A 16902-nucleotide genomic window follows, 5' to 3' on the forward strand; every position below is an offset into this window, starting at 1 on the left:
GACAATAACAAAATGTGCCATGTTTTGTCCCGAGCTGAGCTTTTTTTTTTTTTGTCATAAATATGTTTTTAAAGTAAATGGTGAGCCCTCTTAGTAAGTAAACCTTGTAGGATAGATAGAAATTACAATTCAAGATGAGAGACGAGCTGTGTTAATGAGACAGTTCTGAGAGGTGACAGTTTTATGCGAATGAGAGGAGCCCGCTTCCATTTTGAGAGCCAGTTTCCTTCAAATAAAAGCCAAAAATGTTACCAAACGACTGCTTGGTGGAAATGCACCAAAGTTTTACGCAAGTTCTGGCACCTGAACACACTTCAAATACGCAAACTAACATCTGTGTAATTATTATTCAGACCTAGTTATGAGTAAAAAATGTCTTATTTACCTTGACTTAATTTAGATTTTTTGAAAATCCCAGGTGTCGTCCGGGAAAATTTCCAGTTTTTGAATTGATGAGAGCTGGAATCAGAGTCCAAAGGGTGACTCTTGCAGTTGAGCAAACTGCATTATGAGCTTTTCTACCAGTTAACAAAAATTTTAGGTACCTTATTTTACCTAAAATACACCTCTTCGTAATGATGACAATCTTATCATGCCCATAAGACAAGTTTATCTTTTTCAGTACACTTGAACTTAGTTATTTTATGGTCTCTAACAAGCCTCATGTAGCCTCTGAATACAGAGATTCAGTTTTTAAGTAATAGTTTCAGCCTTCTTAGATCTAAATTTGTAGCATGTGTAGCAGTGGCAATAAAATTCAAGAGAAAAGTCTTTTTTCACATGTGTAGTTTGGTACATTTACATGTCTGTTACTAATATCTGAGCAGTACTGACTCATAGCTGGGTCAGGTGTCAAATTCCTGTATTATTTGTTGTTGCATTAAAGATTTTCACTCTTAATTTTTTCAAGATCCTTCTAAAGTTACTGGTGAATGACTGAATCTTCACAGGATATTTGGATTATCTCTTGTAAATTAAAGTATGCAGGCCAACGTTTCCACTCATTAAAATATCAATCACTTCCATAAATCAGAGCAAAGTGGTTGTGGTCAACTGTCAGTAATAAAAGCTTGATTGTGCAACCGTGTTAGGTGTACACTTGAAACAAGAACAGCCAAACAACAGAAATTTCTTCAAATTTATTTGTTTTGTTAGAAAGCAAACATTTTTAACGGTTGGACTTGGCAACTCTCTCCAACTCGTCTTTCTTCTTGATGGCGTAAGAGTTAGAAGAACCCTGAAATGAGGAGAAATTCACACATTAACAAAAGAAACAAACTTATCCATACATTTAATGGGATACATTTCATATTTACCCACTTACAGATTCAATAAGCATCACAACAGCAAATAAACAGACATGATCTTGTAGAAAATCAAGTCTTACAGCTAATATACATAAAAAAAGTCTGATTTGTAAACTATGAGTGGAGAGAATTACCTTAGCTGCGTTGATGAGCTCATCAGCCAGACACTCAGCAATGGTCTTGATGTTCCTGAAGGCAGCTTCTCTTGCTCCTGTGCACAGCAGCCAGATGGCCTAAAAGACGAGACAGAGCAGGAAATGAACAGGAGAAATGCACCGACAAAACCTTGCTTGAATAAACACGTTGTATTAGAAGAAGAAATGTGTCTGAGTTGGTGATTGACTGGGCCACGACAGACTACAGCCAATGAATAAGCAAAGACGCTTTTCCTCTGCGAGCACTCTAGCACACCAGGACAACGGGTCAGTGTCCAGGCGTGACTCTAGCCTCGGTAAACACTTCAAAACAATCTTTTAGGAGTAAGACAATACAGCAGCTTTCAGTGACAACAAAAACAGTAAAAAGTGATTAAAATTTAAGTCATATTTTTCTCATTAACTGCGACAAGAAATCACAGCTCTATATGAGGGACGGTCATCTCCATCATTTCAATAAGGTTTTATCCAGACTACCAAGTTTCCTTTTTGTCCTGCTCTAACAGAAGGCAAAACTTGGAACTATTTCTCTCAGAAAAATAAAAAACCCCAATAATTTCTATGAAAGAAGTTATGTTTGAACTGCAGCCATTACAGCAAAAACTTAAGCCTTTAAATTTAATCCAGAGGAGGAGTGGAGGGACTTGTGTGGTTACCTGGTTGACTCTGCGGAGGGGGGACACGTCCACAGCCTGCCTCCTGACGGTACCGGCACGTCCGATACGGGTGGAGTCCTCACGGGGTCCACTGTTGATGATGGCATTCACCAAGACCTGGAGGGGATTCTGGAGACAAAGTTTAAAATCATATTAAGAAATTATGCAAAACATGTATCATTTCAGAAAGAAATCTTTGCTCAAACCAGATGAAATAATGGCCATGTACTCAGTGCTGTGCAAGGCTTTTTTTTTCTTTTAAATGCCATTTTGATTGCCAAAAGCTCAAATTTAACTGGTCTATCCAATAATTACTATTAGGAATGTAACAATAGTCTGAACTCACAACAACACATACGACACCCGGTTCAAAAAGTTATTTCGCTGCTGTATTTTCCCAATTCTTTTAATTTAATGACAAGAAACAATCATTAACAAACGTGAGTATTTTATTTCATCTCTTTAAACAAAAGTGCAGCCTGGCAAAGAAACAGAATGCTTTTAAAAGAAACAGAATTTTCTCATATTTTTCACTCTGTATTGAGGTTTTTATTTAACTTATTTTTTGAAAGGTCTGGCCATTAAAACTCGCTACAGTCATATCTAATCAGCCCAAATACCCTGAACCTAACAAGAGAAGCGCACACAGTTTGTGACCTCTACTGAGTGGAGAAAAAAGGTGTAGTGGGATAAGTATCTTGTCTATTTGGTTTGAATTGTCCAAATTAAGTAAAGTATGTGTTTTGGGATCTTTAATGTATTATGTGGCACAATAAAGAATCTTCCTGTTTATCAGCTTTTATATATATATATATATATATATATATATATATATATACACACACACACACACACACACACACACACACACACACACAAGTCTATACAAATTATTATATACACAAATCCAGTCTCACAGCTCATGCTTTACTGCAACATGTTACTGACCAGTAAAATACCAGGTTTGGTCTGATGCCTTAATCATTCAGAATGAGCAGCACAGAAAGCCATGAAGGAAACCAAAGGTTTATTTCATGGTGCATACCTCGCCAGTCAGCAGATGGATGATCTCAAAGGCGTGCTTCACAATACGCACAGTCATCAGCTTCTTGCCGTTGTTGCGGCCATGCATCATCATGGAGTTGGTGAGACGCTCCACAATGGGGCACTGGGCCTTACGGAAACGCTTGGCGGCATAACGTCCTCCAGAGTGTGGCAGGTACTTGGCGTACTTCTCTTTTACAGCAATGTAATCCTAAAGTGCAAAAAGGGTGGATTAAATACATCCCAGTACAGAATTCATGCTCAACAGTATGTATGATGAGTGAATGTGTCTGAGTTGGTGATTGACTGGGCCACGACAGACTACAGCCAATGAATAAGCAAAGACGATTTTCCTCTGCGAGCACTCTAGCACACCAGGACAACGGGTCAGTGTCCAGGCGTGACTCTAGCCTCGGTAAACATTTAGATTTAGAAACAGCAATCAGAAACGGTGGGTAGAATTGCATTAACACAATTTTGCCATGCAAAGTGCAAATGTAACTAATAAAGTCAGTAAGTACAAAAAATCCAGCCTATTTAAGGAAATAAATCTATGTAAAGATAGGGTACAGACATGCTTTTAAAAATCAGATTTTACACTTTTCAAAACCCAAACAGAGAAAAATTTATACAATTTTTTGCCCAGTAAACGGTCAAAAATGAAAGCCATGAGATTTCTCGGTGCACCAGCATGGAGTTGAATTTTTCTGATTCAATTAACTGTTTATTAAATGTCATATGGTATAGGGTGAAGGTTTTTTTTGTCAATAATGCTCAAATTTGATAATTTCTGGCACATTTAATGCCTCCATTCTATCAATATGTCATATACTGATATTTATCAGTTTCAGAAGCCCATCTGCTGATATTTAGACAGTGTGCTGTGATTATGCTAAACAATTTAATCATCAAAAAGCAGAATAATGCTTTTGTTGGGGACAACCTGTTCAAATAAGGATGGCCTGCATGGATTTATAAGTGGGCAACCTGGTAGCCCAGATGTTAGAGAACTGGACTAGTGTTTTACAACAGCATACAGGGTATAAATTTAAACATCCATCACTGAATTACCTAAATTCTGAATAATAATCATCCAACAATTTATGAAGGATGATGTTTAGAGTCATGCCAGACTGACTAGAAACCAGAGACTGCCTTCTAGACTTTAAGACCCCTCACTGGTAAAAATCAGACCTTTTCAGGCCTTCAATTTAAAATGTACAATTTAAGAGTATTTAAGACTTTAAGGATCTGCAGGAGCCCTGTGCAGAAAGTGTTGCCAAGAACCGTAAAGACCAAATCAGTAGTATAATAAAAAGATATCCTACAAAAAGATCCTGCTGCATACCTGCAGGGAGATGTCATTGATCTGGACATCGTCAGTGCTCCACTTGCCGAAGAGCTTGATCTCTGGGGTCTCAGCCACCGCTGGGGCAGTATCCCACTCAGTCACTGAGGAGAGGGACGCAAGTGGTCAGTTTAAGCCAAAGTTTAAGTAAGTGACAAAGTATTACACAACAGTACTGCATTGTCCATGTTAGCTTTTACTTTTGGATTTTTTAAATGTGATCTGTTATTGTGATACTCAAGAGGGACACAATCTGTGTATTTGACTTTGAGCTCATTAAAACAAAGATAGGCTCATTAGAACATAACTATTGTGATGTTAAAGGTACAGCATAGATTCTAACTACATAACTGTATATATGTGTATTAATATGGAAGCAATCACACCAACACACACACAGACTAATATCGATATCTTAGCCACAAAGTCAAGCAGCGCTAACACTAGCCGGGGTTGTCAGCGCGTACATTAGGACATTTAAACTAGAATAAGAATTTCAACAAATCACTCTTAAATGACAAATATTAATGTCATGACTAAAGACGTTAAAACACAGACTGACGGTGGGCCTGAGTCTCAGCCTGCTTCTCCAAAGTTGATGTAGCGTTAGCCTACTTGTGAGCGAACCGCTGGTTTAAAGGTCTGCTTAAATATCGTTAAATATCGTTAACAGCTTGTGTGTTTACTACAAAACATTAACATATGAGTATTATGAATATTTCCATACAGATTTAGAATCGAAGAACTGAGAGTGACATTTACTGATGTGGCTGATCAACATGCCGCATCCACATGTGCTAGTCCGCTAGCTACGTGCTAGCGCTCACGGCCGTTGAACATTGAGCGGTAACACTTGGCGAAAATACCACGATTGTGACGATTATGAGACGCTTGGCTCACATTTATCGGGAACGGGAATCATTGCGTTTTCGAATTATGTGAATATTGTAGTCTTAGATACACATGAAGGTATAAAAATACGAATTTCTCACTCACTTGTGTCTGCCGTTCTGTACCACACTTCTCAGAGACGGAAAAGGGCCTTTTCGGGGCGCCGCGTGCAGATATCCGGTGAGTTGCTCCGTTCTTTCCGGTGCGCACGGCATGCAGGGAATTGTAGTGTTTGCTTTTGAATCGCTTTAACCTTGTTAAGCCAATTATCGCCACTTAAAAAAGAGGAAAGATATGAAAATTAGGCAATTCTGAAAAAGGTGAAAAGAACATCCTAAATCGAAATTATGATATAGTAATTCATAGGTGTGAGATAAAAATCAGCGTAGTATAGAATAGATAGTCAAAATTATGAGACAAAAAGTAAAAATTATGTGATAAAAAGTTGAAATTATAAACTAAAAAGTCAAAATAAAGGATACAAAGTTGAAATGATTAGAAATTAAGTCATAGAAAAAGTTGTAATTTCAACTTTTTATCCCATAATTGCGACCCTTTATTGCTTGATTAGGAGTTACTCAAAGTTATGACTTATGCCATTATTTCTACTAATCCTGTTATTTGGACTTATCTTGTAATTTCCACTTTTTCTCATAATTTTGGTTTTCATTCTTTTAAGAATTTGCCTAACTTTCTTGTTTATTTATTTATGTTTTAAGTGGCAAAAATGGGCTTCCATAGCTACTGGACATGATTTTCAAATAATGTTCTGATGTAAGATTAAGTGATTAGAGATAATAATTTTCAGCATAGTTGCTAAATTTACTGATGTGAAAATCATTTGTGGATTGTTTGCTCTTCTTGATTGAATTGTACCTGTTCATGCCCTATTTATTTAGAGTGCTTAAAAAGAAGATCTTCAGCTAGCAATATAGTTGTGCTCTACAATAGATAGAGCCTTTTGGTGATATTTTATTTTACATGTACATAAACTTTGTATGTAAGGTAACATTACTTTTACAATTTTGATGAACTAAAGCTTGCGACAAAGATGCACTGAACTTTAAGAAAATATTTTAGCATTGAAAAATACACAGAAAAGGAAACTGCTCATCAAAACAATCATTATTATGATTACTCATGTAAGTCTCATATGGACTCACGGCATGAACGCTTTAAATTAAAGTCACATTTCTTTTTCTGGGGCATGTTTTAGTTACTTGTGACCACAGTGGTTCAGAATTTTGATTGAGTTTTTTCTTAATTACTGCATTGAGCTTGTTGTCCAGCTCTCTGTGGTGTGATGTGTTTCATGAAAGAGACCTGACTAGCCAAGGACACCAAATGAAGACAAAAAAGATGTTTAAAACTGTCATTTATTGAGTAATTGCCGATATTTGACACATTTTCATTTGAGACCAAACGCTGTAGAAATTTGAAGAACAGTGTCAAAATAGAAATTTCTGTTAGAGGTTATAAATTGTCCATGTCAGTATTAACTTTTTATAAAGAAAGAAGTTTAACAGCAAGGACTTCCCTTAAAACTGCTATTTTTGCAACCAATTTAAACGAGCAAACATTAAAATAAGGATGCAACAACATTCAAACAATACCGACATTTTTACACATTTAAAAATGGATAAAATCATCCCATGTTCACCCTTTACTTCACTTTATGTGGGTAAATATTGTGCAATACGTCTTCCTCTAAAATAGCATTTTATACCACACAATGTAAATGTCCATTCTTATTGTTAGGAGAAACATCTAAGTACAACAGGCATCCATAAATATCCAATAAATTGCAAACAATGACTAAGAAAACAGTTTCCCTTTTCTGGAAGAGACAAACGAGAAGGTTGCTAAAACGCCTGAGATATCTAACGCGATGGGAGGTAAAGACGGATATGTACTAAAGTCTGATGGATGAGTAAACACTAATAAATAACTGCCATTCTCTAATCTCTCCACACTTATTTTTTCATTCATTTTAGCACCGTCACATAGGCAGTGTGTTTTAGCACTTTTGGTATGAAACATGAAACACTGAGGCATGTAGGGACAATTTAAGGCTTAATCTACAAAAGCTTCAAAGCACTGCATGATAATGATATGAAACATGATAATTACTCTAAATAAAAGAAAAACGAGGACAAAACATGATCCTCCTGGTTAAAAATGGAGGGGTTAAAAAGATACAAATTACTGCATCATCACATGAGCAGGGCAGTGAGTCTGTACATGTAGAGAGGATGACGCGATAACGCTCAGGCACTGTTTTTGTGTGTCAAGATTTGAGGTATGTGTGTCTGAACACACACAGACACACACATAGATATTTACTGTTTATATGTGGGTTTGGTTTTAGTTTGCGATAAACTATTATTTCACATACATTAAAGGACAATGCAACAGAAATTAACCTTTGAAGAGCAGTCAATGGAAACTTGCCAGCCATGTTTTAGGACTGAGACAAAGCAGGATAATATGCTACAAATATTATTAAAGCTCTTGTGAGGAACTTTCTGGTTGGTTTGAATTTTGCACCCCCTGTTGACAAAGTACAAACTTATGTAATTTTTTCAAAAAAAAAAAAAAAAAAAAAAAATCTCACTTATTTGTCTTTAATAGTGAAATACATCCCTTATTCCAAATCTGTGACTTTTAGAGTCAGGCTCTTGAATTCTAAATAAACCATTTCCCTTCAGATTAAATCATTGAGAGTAAATTTATAGAAATACATTCTTTAATCTCTGATGGTCTTGTTTACCATTATAACATATAAAGAAACATAAGTTTAAAATTTAACCCATTTCACTACCCATTTACAACTCTTTACAAGAGCTTTAAGATGGAACAATAAAACCAACTTAGACTTGGGATTTAGAAAAATATGTTTTTAACCTCCTGCTTTGGCTATGTTGAGTTTTAGCTAAATAAATAGCAGCAGCAGTCTTCACACATTTCATTTCATGCACTGTAGCTTGCTGTAAAATATAACCACAGTTGAATCCTCTTTTTGTTTTTAAAAGTCGTTCTATCTGCTGCTTTTTAAGTTTTTGTCTTGTGCTTATAATCTGGGCATTCACTTCAGTCCGAGCACTGATTTGCTTTGTAGTACAAAGACAAAACACTAAAAAAAAGAAAAGTATACAATGAAAATCTTGGAATCTTTCTGATTCCCTTTTCCTTACCAAAGTTAGAAAAGAAGAGAAACGACAATCTCATTTATAAATAACAGGAAGCTAGGTTAGCTTAGGTTCACATTAAGACTTGAAAAAGAGGGAAATGACAGCCTGGTTCTTCCAAAATGTAAAAAGTTGGTCTCTGCAATACTTAACACGTAAAGAATAATCTGCATGGTTTTACTGATTTGTTTCTAGGGAAGCATGTAATTTGGCCTGATTAAGAGATGCATTTTAATGATTTGAACAAAGATAGGCTCACTGTTTCCTTCAGTCTTTATGCTCTGCTAAGCTAATTCTCCTCTCGATGTACCTTCACGTACAAATTACACACAGGAGTGAGGGATCAAGTTTTTTATCCAACTCTTCACATCAAATTTAAAAAATTTTGAAATAAAAAAGCATCTTCCCTTTAAAATAATCTGCCTGAATAATTATATGTATCTGCTGAAACATAAAAAAAACACCAAAAGAATGTAAAGTAATAACAAAGACTGGTAACACTGTAAAGTGATTTCTGAAGACTGTAACCTAAAGAACTGAGTAACACTGAAAAAAACACTCAAAAATATTTGCAAGTGTACCTCACAGTGGTTGTAAAGGCAGAGTTTTATACATGGTGGGCATTATGATTTTATAAAACTCCACCTTGTGCATCTGTGTGTGTATCTGTGTGTATGTGAATGCTGTAAAAGAGTGTTTACTCCAGCCACTTCTCCATGCACATGTGAAACACAGTCTCGTTAGAGTGCCAGTACACATGCTCCACTCCAGGCACCGTACAGATGATCAGATCTCCACGAGCCCCCAACGTCTTCAGCCCAAAAACATCTCTTAAATACAACTGAAGGAGGAGAAAAGAAACTGTTATAAACTGTATCTAGAGCATGCTTTATAAGAATATATCTATAAGGGCTTTATGAAAAGTAGAAGCTAATCAGAATGAGGTATTTCTGTCTGCATAAAAACACAAGCTAAAATAACATTTTCTATTTAAACATGGAAGTTAAATGCTCCCAGGACAAAGCCTCATGACAAAGTAAATAAATAATATTAGAATATAATCCACGACAGAATGAAAGTATTTCTGGAATGATCTTTAGAATAAAATAAAAGCAGTCTAGTATGTGTGTCTGTTGTGCATTTTCCACTCACATCTTGGTGCTGCATCTCAACAACAGTCTCGTTGTCATCATAAAAGCCAAACTGACTGAAAATCACAGAAAAGGAAAAAAGGGGTAAATGTGTGAGCATCACAGGAGAGTCATTTGATCATCCACAGGCTGAGAAAGAAAATCTACTAATGCAGAGAAATGCGTGTCCACACCATAGACAGTTACATGACTTCAGGAAAACAACATTTTAGATGGTCCACAATAAAGAAACAACATAAAAACTGTGGCAAACCTACAGAGAAAGAAAAAAAAATTGTAAAAGTTTAAATATAATGGCTTTCATCAGGGTTAAAAATGTATAAATAATAAATAAGAAATTAATTTACCCTGGACTAGAGCCAAATTAGCACCAGAGTCAGTTTAACCCAACAGTACGTCTCATATACATGGATGTATTTATGCATATACATGCATACATATACTGTATACATATGTACATAAATATGAATAAAAAGTATGGATTGTATTATGTTGAAAAAGATTTAAATTTTCTACAAAAAGTCATTAGATTAACACAGGACAGAGGATAAACTAGAGAAAGAAAAGATGAACTCACCTGGACTGCCACGGAGTGATGACTCCATCATCCGGTCCTCCGATTAACACCAGCTTTTTTATTTTGAGGAAGTTTTTCTTCCACTCTGAGATCACGAAATAAAACAATATAAGGTGAAGTCAGTGACTACTTTATTGCATACACGTGTGCAAACTGTTCCTTCCCAGCACAAACAGCAGTATCATTAAATATTGTCAGTAATGTAAAGTTGGTAAGCAGCTCTTCATAATTACCCATCCCTTTTCTTTTATATTATTTCATTTATTTATTTATTAGTTCATTTCATTTTATGGAATTTTTATCTCATATATAACTTTCTAAAACGCTGCTTTAAAAAATAGCACTCTTTCCTTCTGAAACCATAAAGCCATATAGTATTGTTCATTTATATCCTTCCACCTGTTGTTTTTTTTATTACAAATTCATGACAGTGTTTTCTCTGTTTGTCAGTTCTTGTTTTGATCACGTCTTTTATCTAGAACATTATTAATGTTTGTTAATCCGTGATCACATCTTTCTAAAAAGTTTCTGTTTCCTGATAAAAGGTTGTGTTGAATTATGTGCTATTAGCCTGATATGCCGTCTACAACAGCAACTTTTTCGGGTCTGTAACTTTTGAAATTCAGTTCAAAAATAAATATCTTCATAGATTATGTGGATCCAGAGGATTCACAAAACATCAAAAACAATAGATATTTGTTTGACAACACTCTCCAGCTTATTAATGTTTATTATAAGGCATCTTTAGGTTGAACTAGAGATAGTTTTATTCTTACAAACAAAAAATTAAAGACATGCCAACCTGTTGAGTTTGGATTTGGTCTCTCACTGTTGAGCAGAGCCAAATAATCACTGCTGTTCACATATAGGTCTCTGTGGTGAGGGTCTGGAAGAAGAAAAAACACAATCGGTGTGTCAAACCACATGTTTAACATGTCTTTATCAGTTTCTTTTATGCATATTTGAACATAAATCTTAAAGAGAGAGAGAGCGTCTCACCGTTCCAGTAGTTACAGATGGAAATCCTCTGACCTATCGAGGTGTAGCAGAGGTGGTAGAGGTTGGACTTGACGAACTGAGGGAAGAGGTACTTCAAGTAGTCGGTGTCTGAGTGAAAACAACAAAAATGAGATTACAAATTATTATTATCTCCATTCAATATTTTTTATAGCTTTATTATCTAGTTTCCTCTTTATAATTATCATTAATGTTGTTGTGATTATAACATCATGGCTTTCTACAAACATGGTTTTAGACTTCACTACAGATGTTAAAATAATACCCTCTAAATATACAGTAAATTTTTATGTGCCTGCTTTATTTTAACTGCTTTAATTGCAAATATTAGTCTTCTCCATTTCAGTATCCTCAGTTTTTTAGAATGTCCAGTCTACTATCACACATGGTTATTACTCATTATACTGCACACATTTTTGCCATTATTACTGACATTGTAGACATACAGAAGAAAATAAGAATAAGATTAATCCATGCCCAGGACATCCATAAATGTATCTTATTCACTGTTGTTGCAGCTGTTTTATTTCTACCTGTATTTTTCCTTCTACTTCTCTCTCTATCCCTCACACCTACAACACAGCTTCAGCAGATGGCTGTTCAACATGAGTCTAGTTCTGAATGCAGAAAGAAGTGTTTTTCTTACCATTGTAACTTTCGAGCTGTTGCGCAATGCTACGATCAAGTCTAAACCAGCCCTCTTTGTAAAGAGTCTTGAGATGACATTTGTGTAAATTGGCATTACACAAAGATTAACAACTCGATTGAGGTGATCTACACAAGAAAATTTGATCATTCATTTGACAAAATATCAGTAATGTGTTAAAAGAGTTGGTGAGTTTCATTCTAAACTCTAAGCTACAGACTGATAGTTATTTTCTTTAACATTAATCTGCTGATTTTTTCTAAAATGATCAATCCTTTGTTATTGCAACTATGAAAAAGCCAAAAAAGAGAAAATGTTTAAAAACATCTTTAAGGAAAGTGTAAATTTTGTTTCTTGTACATTAGGAAAATATCTAGATTAAGTACTTCATTACTACAATGATTGGCAATTAGATTAGATTTTAAATTAGATTTTCTATCAACTAATCAATTAACTGACTTACCATAGCAGCTCTACTCCAATAACATCACACTGCAACTCTTGTGAGCTGTTGCATAAATATTAACCAATAAGTTAACAAGAGAAGAAACTCAACATAAACTACACCACTATGAACAATTTAAATTCAGTCAAATTATTGCTGTAATCATATTTTTTTGGTAATCCAATTATCAATTAGTGTAAAATATTACACAATGTCAAATTCAGAATGTCTCCTGTTTCATAGAGAAACGTGGTTTTAATGTTAACAGGATCACATGGGCTCTTTGGTCTGAAATAAAAGTGTATAAATGAGGATTCCTGGTGCCATATTCATGTGTTTATTTTGAAGTTAAACTCACCTCCATACTGCCCAGCCTGAGGAGAGGACAGAGAAATGAAGGACTGGACGTTGTGGTCGGACAGAGTGGAGAGGATTCCTCTGCATACCAGCCCACCTGTGGAAACATCAACACAGACACTATTTTTGATCAGTCCTTTGTCCTACTTCTTCCATGATAAGTTCCCAGAACAACCGCATAATATAACCAGCCAGTGTCAAACATTAATCAGTACATGAACACAGAAAATGAACACTTAATGTGTAAATTCTGCTGTTGCTTATCTGGAAACCTCAGCATTTTAAAACTTTTCAGGATAATGCAACTTTTATGGGTTCCTTAGGAACAAAGTTTCATTGCTTATCTCAATGTGTAAAGCTGGTACAGTTTTGATTAATAACATTCTTTCTATTTACCTCATAAAGCTACATTTTTATGGTTGGAAAAGCTGATGAAGATTCGGTTACATTGTAATCTCTATTCTAAAGATTAAATATGAACCATTCAGTTTTCAGGGTCAAATTAAAAGCTAGCTCCAATAACAAAATTATTTGCCCAATTGCACATTAAACTGTGCTACAATCGATTTACATACAATATATAAACTCCACCACCAGGGGGCTCTAAGACAAGACGACAAAAAAAGACAGCACTCACCTCTGCTCGACTTCTTTGCTTAATTTTGCATTTGAATCAAGGAATCTGCATCAATAAGGTGTATTTGAAAAACAATTACCCACTGGTTTTGTTTCATGAATGAATTTTACATTAAGGTATGGTAGACAGAAATCTGACATTAAATGTCTGACATTAAATCAAGACCCTCTTCATACGTTTAAATACTATACTACTGCTAGAACTAAAAAAAAAAGTCAAATAAATTAAGATTCAAATATGTTAAAGCTTGTATTGGGTTTCTTTCCTTGTGCATACAAGTCCACGTGCATTGATAGTATAGGTGCAAGATGTGCAAGATTGCTGACTAGAAGTGATCAGAAGTATAAAACATTTAAGCATGTTAGCAGGACGTATACGCATGGTGGCTCTGTTAGGCAGCCACTCTGACAACACACATCCTGTTACAACTATAGAAATTAAGAATTTTTCTGGCTCTGAAAAAATCAGCCAATATTGGCCCTTTTAACAAACATCAGCCAACTGATGTACCTTGAACATATGTCAGTTACTAGTGTTTGTCTGTGGTGTTAAATCAATTTCATGCGGGCATCTTCTATGTCTAGAGAAGAGATTTTTTGCAGGGTGGAGGAAGTGACCAGTTTGACAAATGTAGACATGTTTTCATGGCCAAACATAAGAGAAAATGTTGGCATACTGGGATTCTTTTAACAAAAAGAAGTAATGAAAGAACATCTGTATCAGTCAGTATTGTCCCTAATTTTCATAATCAGTGTGTCTTTAGTTCTCAACTAAAAACATAAGAGTAGTCATTTGTCAGATAACACAGATACTTCAGGGAGAAAATTCAGCACATTGTGCCTTTAATTTTACCCTTGAAACACCTGTGATACTCATCTCTGTGCAGCATTTCTTTTTTCATAAATCAATAACTAGGGGTTAAACAGGGTCGCACAGGTTAGCACTGTTGCTAAGGTTCAAATCACCACTGGACAGAGCTTTTCTCTGTGGATCTTGTGTGGGTTCCCGCTGCGTACTCTGGCTTCCTTTTACAGACCAAAACATACTTGACTATGGGTGTCATTTTAAGTATGGCTGTGTCGGCCCTGTGATTGACTAGTCCTATGTACCCAGCTTCCTCCTCAATGACAGCTGTGACTGGCTCCAAGCCCGGTGACCTCAAATAGGATGGGTAAAAATATTGGATGGATGGCGTTAAAGAAAGTGAGATTTTCAGTCTTGAAAAATTTGTTAAAATCATGAGGAATTAATGAAAGAAATTAGCTTGAGAGCTACTGTTCTCACAGAAATCCTTGTGCTTTATGATACAGGTAGGCAAAAGTTTCTCGTAAATAATAAGGCCATCTGTTTGGGTACAGAAAAGCTTATGTTTATTGTAACTGGAACACTTGGCATACTGAACAACAAGCTGCTAGGGGGGTTTTCCAACTCCTGACTGAGATAAAAAAGTCCCAAGAATTATAAAAAATCCATCCAGCAATAAAGCAACAAACAGTGAGTCACGTAAAGCCCCATCTTTAAATTTAGTGGTAAAATATTTACAGTTTACAGTGTTACTCTGAAGTCAATTATTGAAAGAATGGCACTGTAACTAAAGACACATCCCGACACGGTTTTATAATCTTGAACAAATACCACATTGATGTCTCAGACCTTGTGAGTAGCAGATAAAGTGGACCCCGTCTGCTGCATTCTGCATTATCGGGTAAATAGCTGCCTTGAAGCCTTCCACCTGCTTCCACATGGGCTCCAGGCTGGCACTCCTGTCGAACAAGTCGATGACGGTCACGTTTGTTCCAGGATGAGACTGCAGGAGAAAAAAAGGTTCACTTTGTAAACAAGATGAAGTCTGAATAATCTCTAGAAATTGTTCAGTGAGGTGTTACACAGCTTCAAGACACAACATGCAAACCTCAGCATTAAAACAAAAGCAAACCTTGTGTGTTATCAAAGGTCTAAGGGAATGTTTAGATACTTATTGATCATCATGTGTGTAAAATATTGATGATTCTTTCGGCTGTGTGCTGCAAAGACGGAGTACAAATGAAGCAAAGAACGCGGTTTGAGTTTCCGCTTTCTATTTGTTTCTCTCCACTGGTTTCAGTCTTAGGCTTTCTAATATGACAGAGGGGAAATGAGGAGCGTACTCTGGTCAAAAATCCCAAAAAGCTTCCTCTTTTTATAACCACATCTTTATCTCAACCTCCCCCAAAACCACAGCATTTGTTTCTAAAGTGTGGATTCAACAGGAAAAGCAGGAAAGGGCACATTTCACCACGTATTGTCAAAAATTGGGATGTTTCCCAATACCTATCTGCTGTTTTATCTCACACTGAGATGCTGCCAGTGCTTCTGTGTACTTTAAACAGTTTGCAGAGGTTTGCTTGCAATTTCTGACATTTGCATCTGACTACCTTATTTTGAAAAACAGAGCAGCTACAGGTGATATTATACTGATAAAACCAATTCACAACAGTATAATCATTCTTTTAAGTGCTTGGACATACTTAGAAGTACCCATTAGTCATTTCATATTGGCAAATGCTTATGGGATTAAAATGTATCGAAAAAATTCACAGCCTTACTTTAAACAGTACAGCTACAGCTGATATTACACCCATATAACTCATTAAAACGGCGCGATAATGCACTGAAGTGCTTGGGCTTACTTTAGAGGACTTAACAGTCATTTCTGTGTTGCTGAGTCAGTATGTAGGAAACTCATTCAGTTAACAAAGAAGTAATTCCGTGTCTTTAGCTGCATTGTGTTGACTAATGTAGGAAAGCACAGACTTCACAGTATTAGTCCATGTTCCTGCTGATAACATGTGCTTAATGGAACTGCAGGCCTGCCATGTTTACAGCTATCTATATGATAAAACAGGATGTATACATCTCGCTCTGAACGAAAATAAACAAAACTGAATCAGTACTACTGTTGGCTGAATACTCACCTCGTTAATGTAGGAAAGTAAATGTTTAAAATCCCCTGAGCTGTCGAACAAACCGTGCACTATGATCACCGGCTTGTACCCGACCACTGCAGCCCAGAGACACGCACCGAGCAGCGGATACAAGAGCCCGGCCGCCCCGCTGCTGCCCCTCCTCCTCCTCTGTGTTCCCAAAGCAGAAATGCAGCCCTTCATTCTAACTAAAAAAAATGTATGAAAAAAAAACACTAAATAAAACCTCAAGACCTCACTTTAATAAAAGCGTCAACTTGTAAAATTAAATAAAAACATTAAGTCCTGTTGTTTTTGGCTACTGTTGTGCTATCATCTTTAGCTCCATTTCTTTTTCCAGGCGGTTGAATAAAGGAGCAGAAGCCTGCTCGTCCGTGTCAGTAATTCCGTTTCGCACACAGTGTTCCCCGTGCGAGTATTGCTTAATATCACCACAACCACAACACCGAGCAACCGCTGCACTACGCTTCAGTTTCTATTGTTTGTTCCGGTTTTAAATTAAAAGTGATTCAGCCGCTGC

At 36.1% G+C, this 16902-nt stretch overlaps 2 protein-coding genes and 2 non-coding genes across 4 annotated transcripts; all 4 read right to left on the reverse strand.

Annotated features, from left to right (window-relative positions):
• Positions 1-1124: 1124 nt before the first annotated feature.
• Positions 1125-5630, reverse strand: rps5 (ribosomal protein S5). The gene is made up of 6 exons (XM_041809687.1): positions 5507-5630; positions 4511-4614; positions 3164-3373; positions 2119-2247; positions 1442-1540; positions 1125-1237 (listed from the first exon to the last, which is right to left on the reverse strand). Coding segments are annotated over exons 1-6 (612 nt in total). The 5' UTR covers positions 5508-5630; the 3' UTR covers positions 1125-1168.
• LOC121524605 lies at positions 1626-1760 on the reverse strand. Its single transcript, XR_005993141.1, has one exon. It is a non-coding gene; the product is annotated as a small nucleolar RNA SNORA3/SNORA45 family (small nucleolar RNA).
• Positions 3445-3579, reverse strand: LOC121524604. Its single transcript, XR_005993140.1, has one exon. It is a non-coding gene; the product is annotated as a small nucleolar RNA SNORA3/SNORA45 family (small nucleolar RNA).
• A 1131-nt stretch (positions 5631-6761) lies between the features above and the next one.
• Positions 6762-16854, reverse strand: ppt2b (palmitoyl-protein thioesterase 2b). Its single transcript, XM_041809640.1, has 8 exons — positions 16374-16854; positions 15073-15226; positions 12784-12879; positions 11317-11424; positions 11120-11203; positions 10318-10402; positions 9742-9796; positions 6762-9430 (listed from the first exon to the last, which is right to left on the reverse strand). The coding sequence occupies exons 1-8, from the start codon at positions 16563-16565 to the stop codon at positions 9287-9289; spliced, it is 918 nt and encodes a 305-aa protein (XP_041665574.1). The 5' UTR covers positions 16566-16854; the 3' UTR covers positions 6762-9286.
• Positions 16855-16902: the final 48 nt, after the last annotated feature.

Source organism: Cheilinus undulatus, linkage group 16 (assembly GCF_018320785.1).
Source record: "Cheilinus undulatus linkage group 16, ASM1832078v1, whole genome shotgun sequence".
NCBI classification, from domain to species: Eukaryota; Metazoa; Chordata; class Actinopteri; order Labriformes; family Labridae; genus Cheilinus; species Cheilinus undulatus.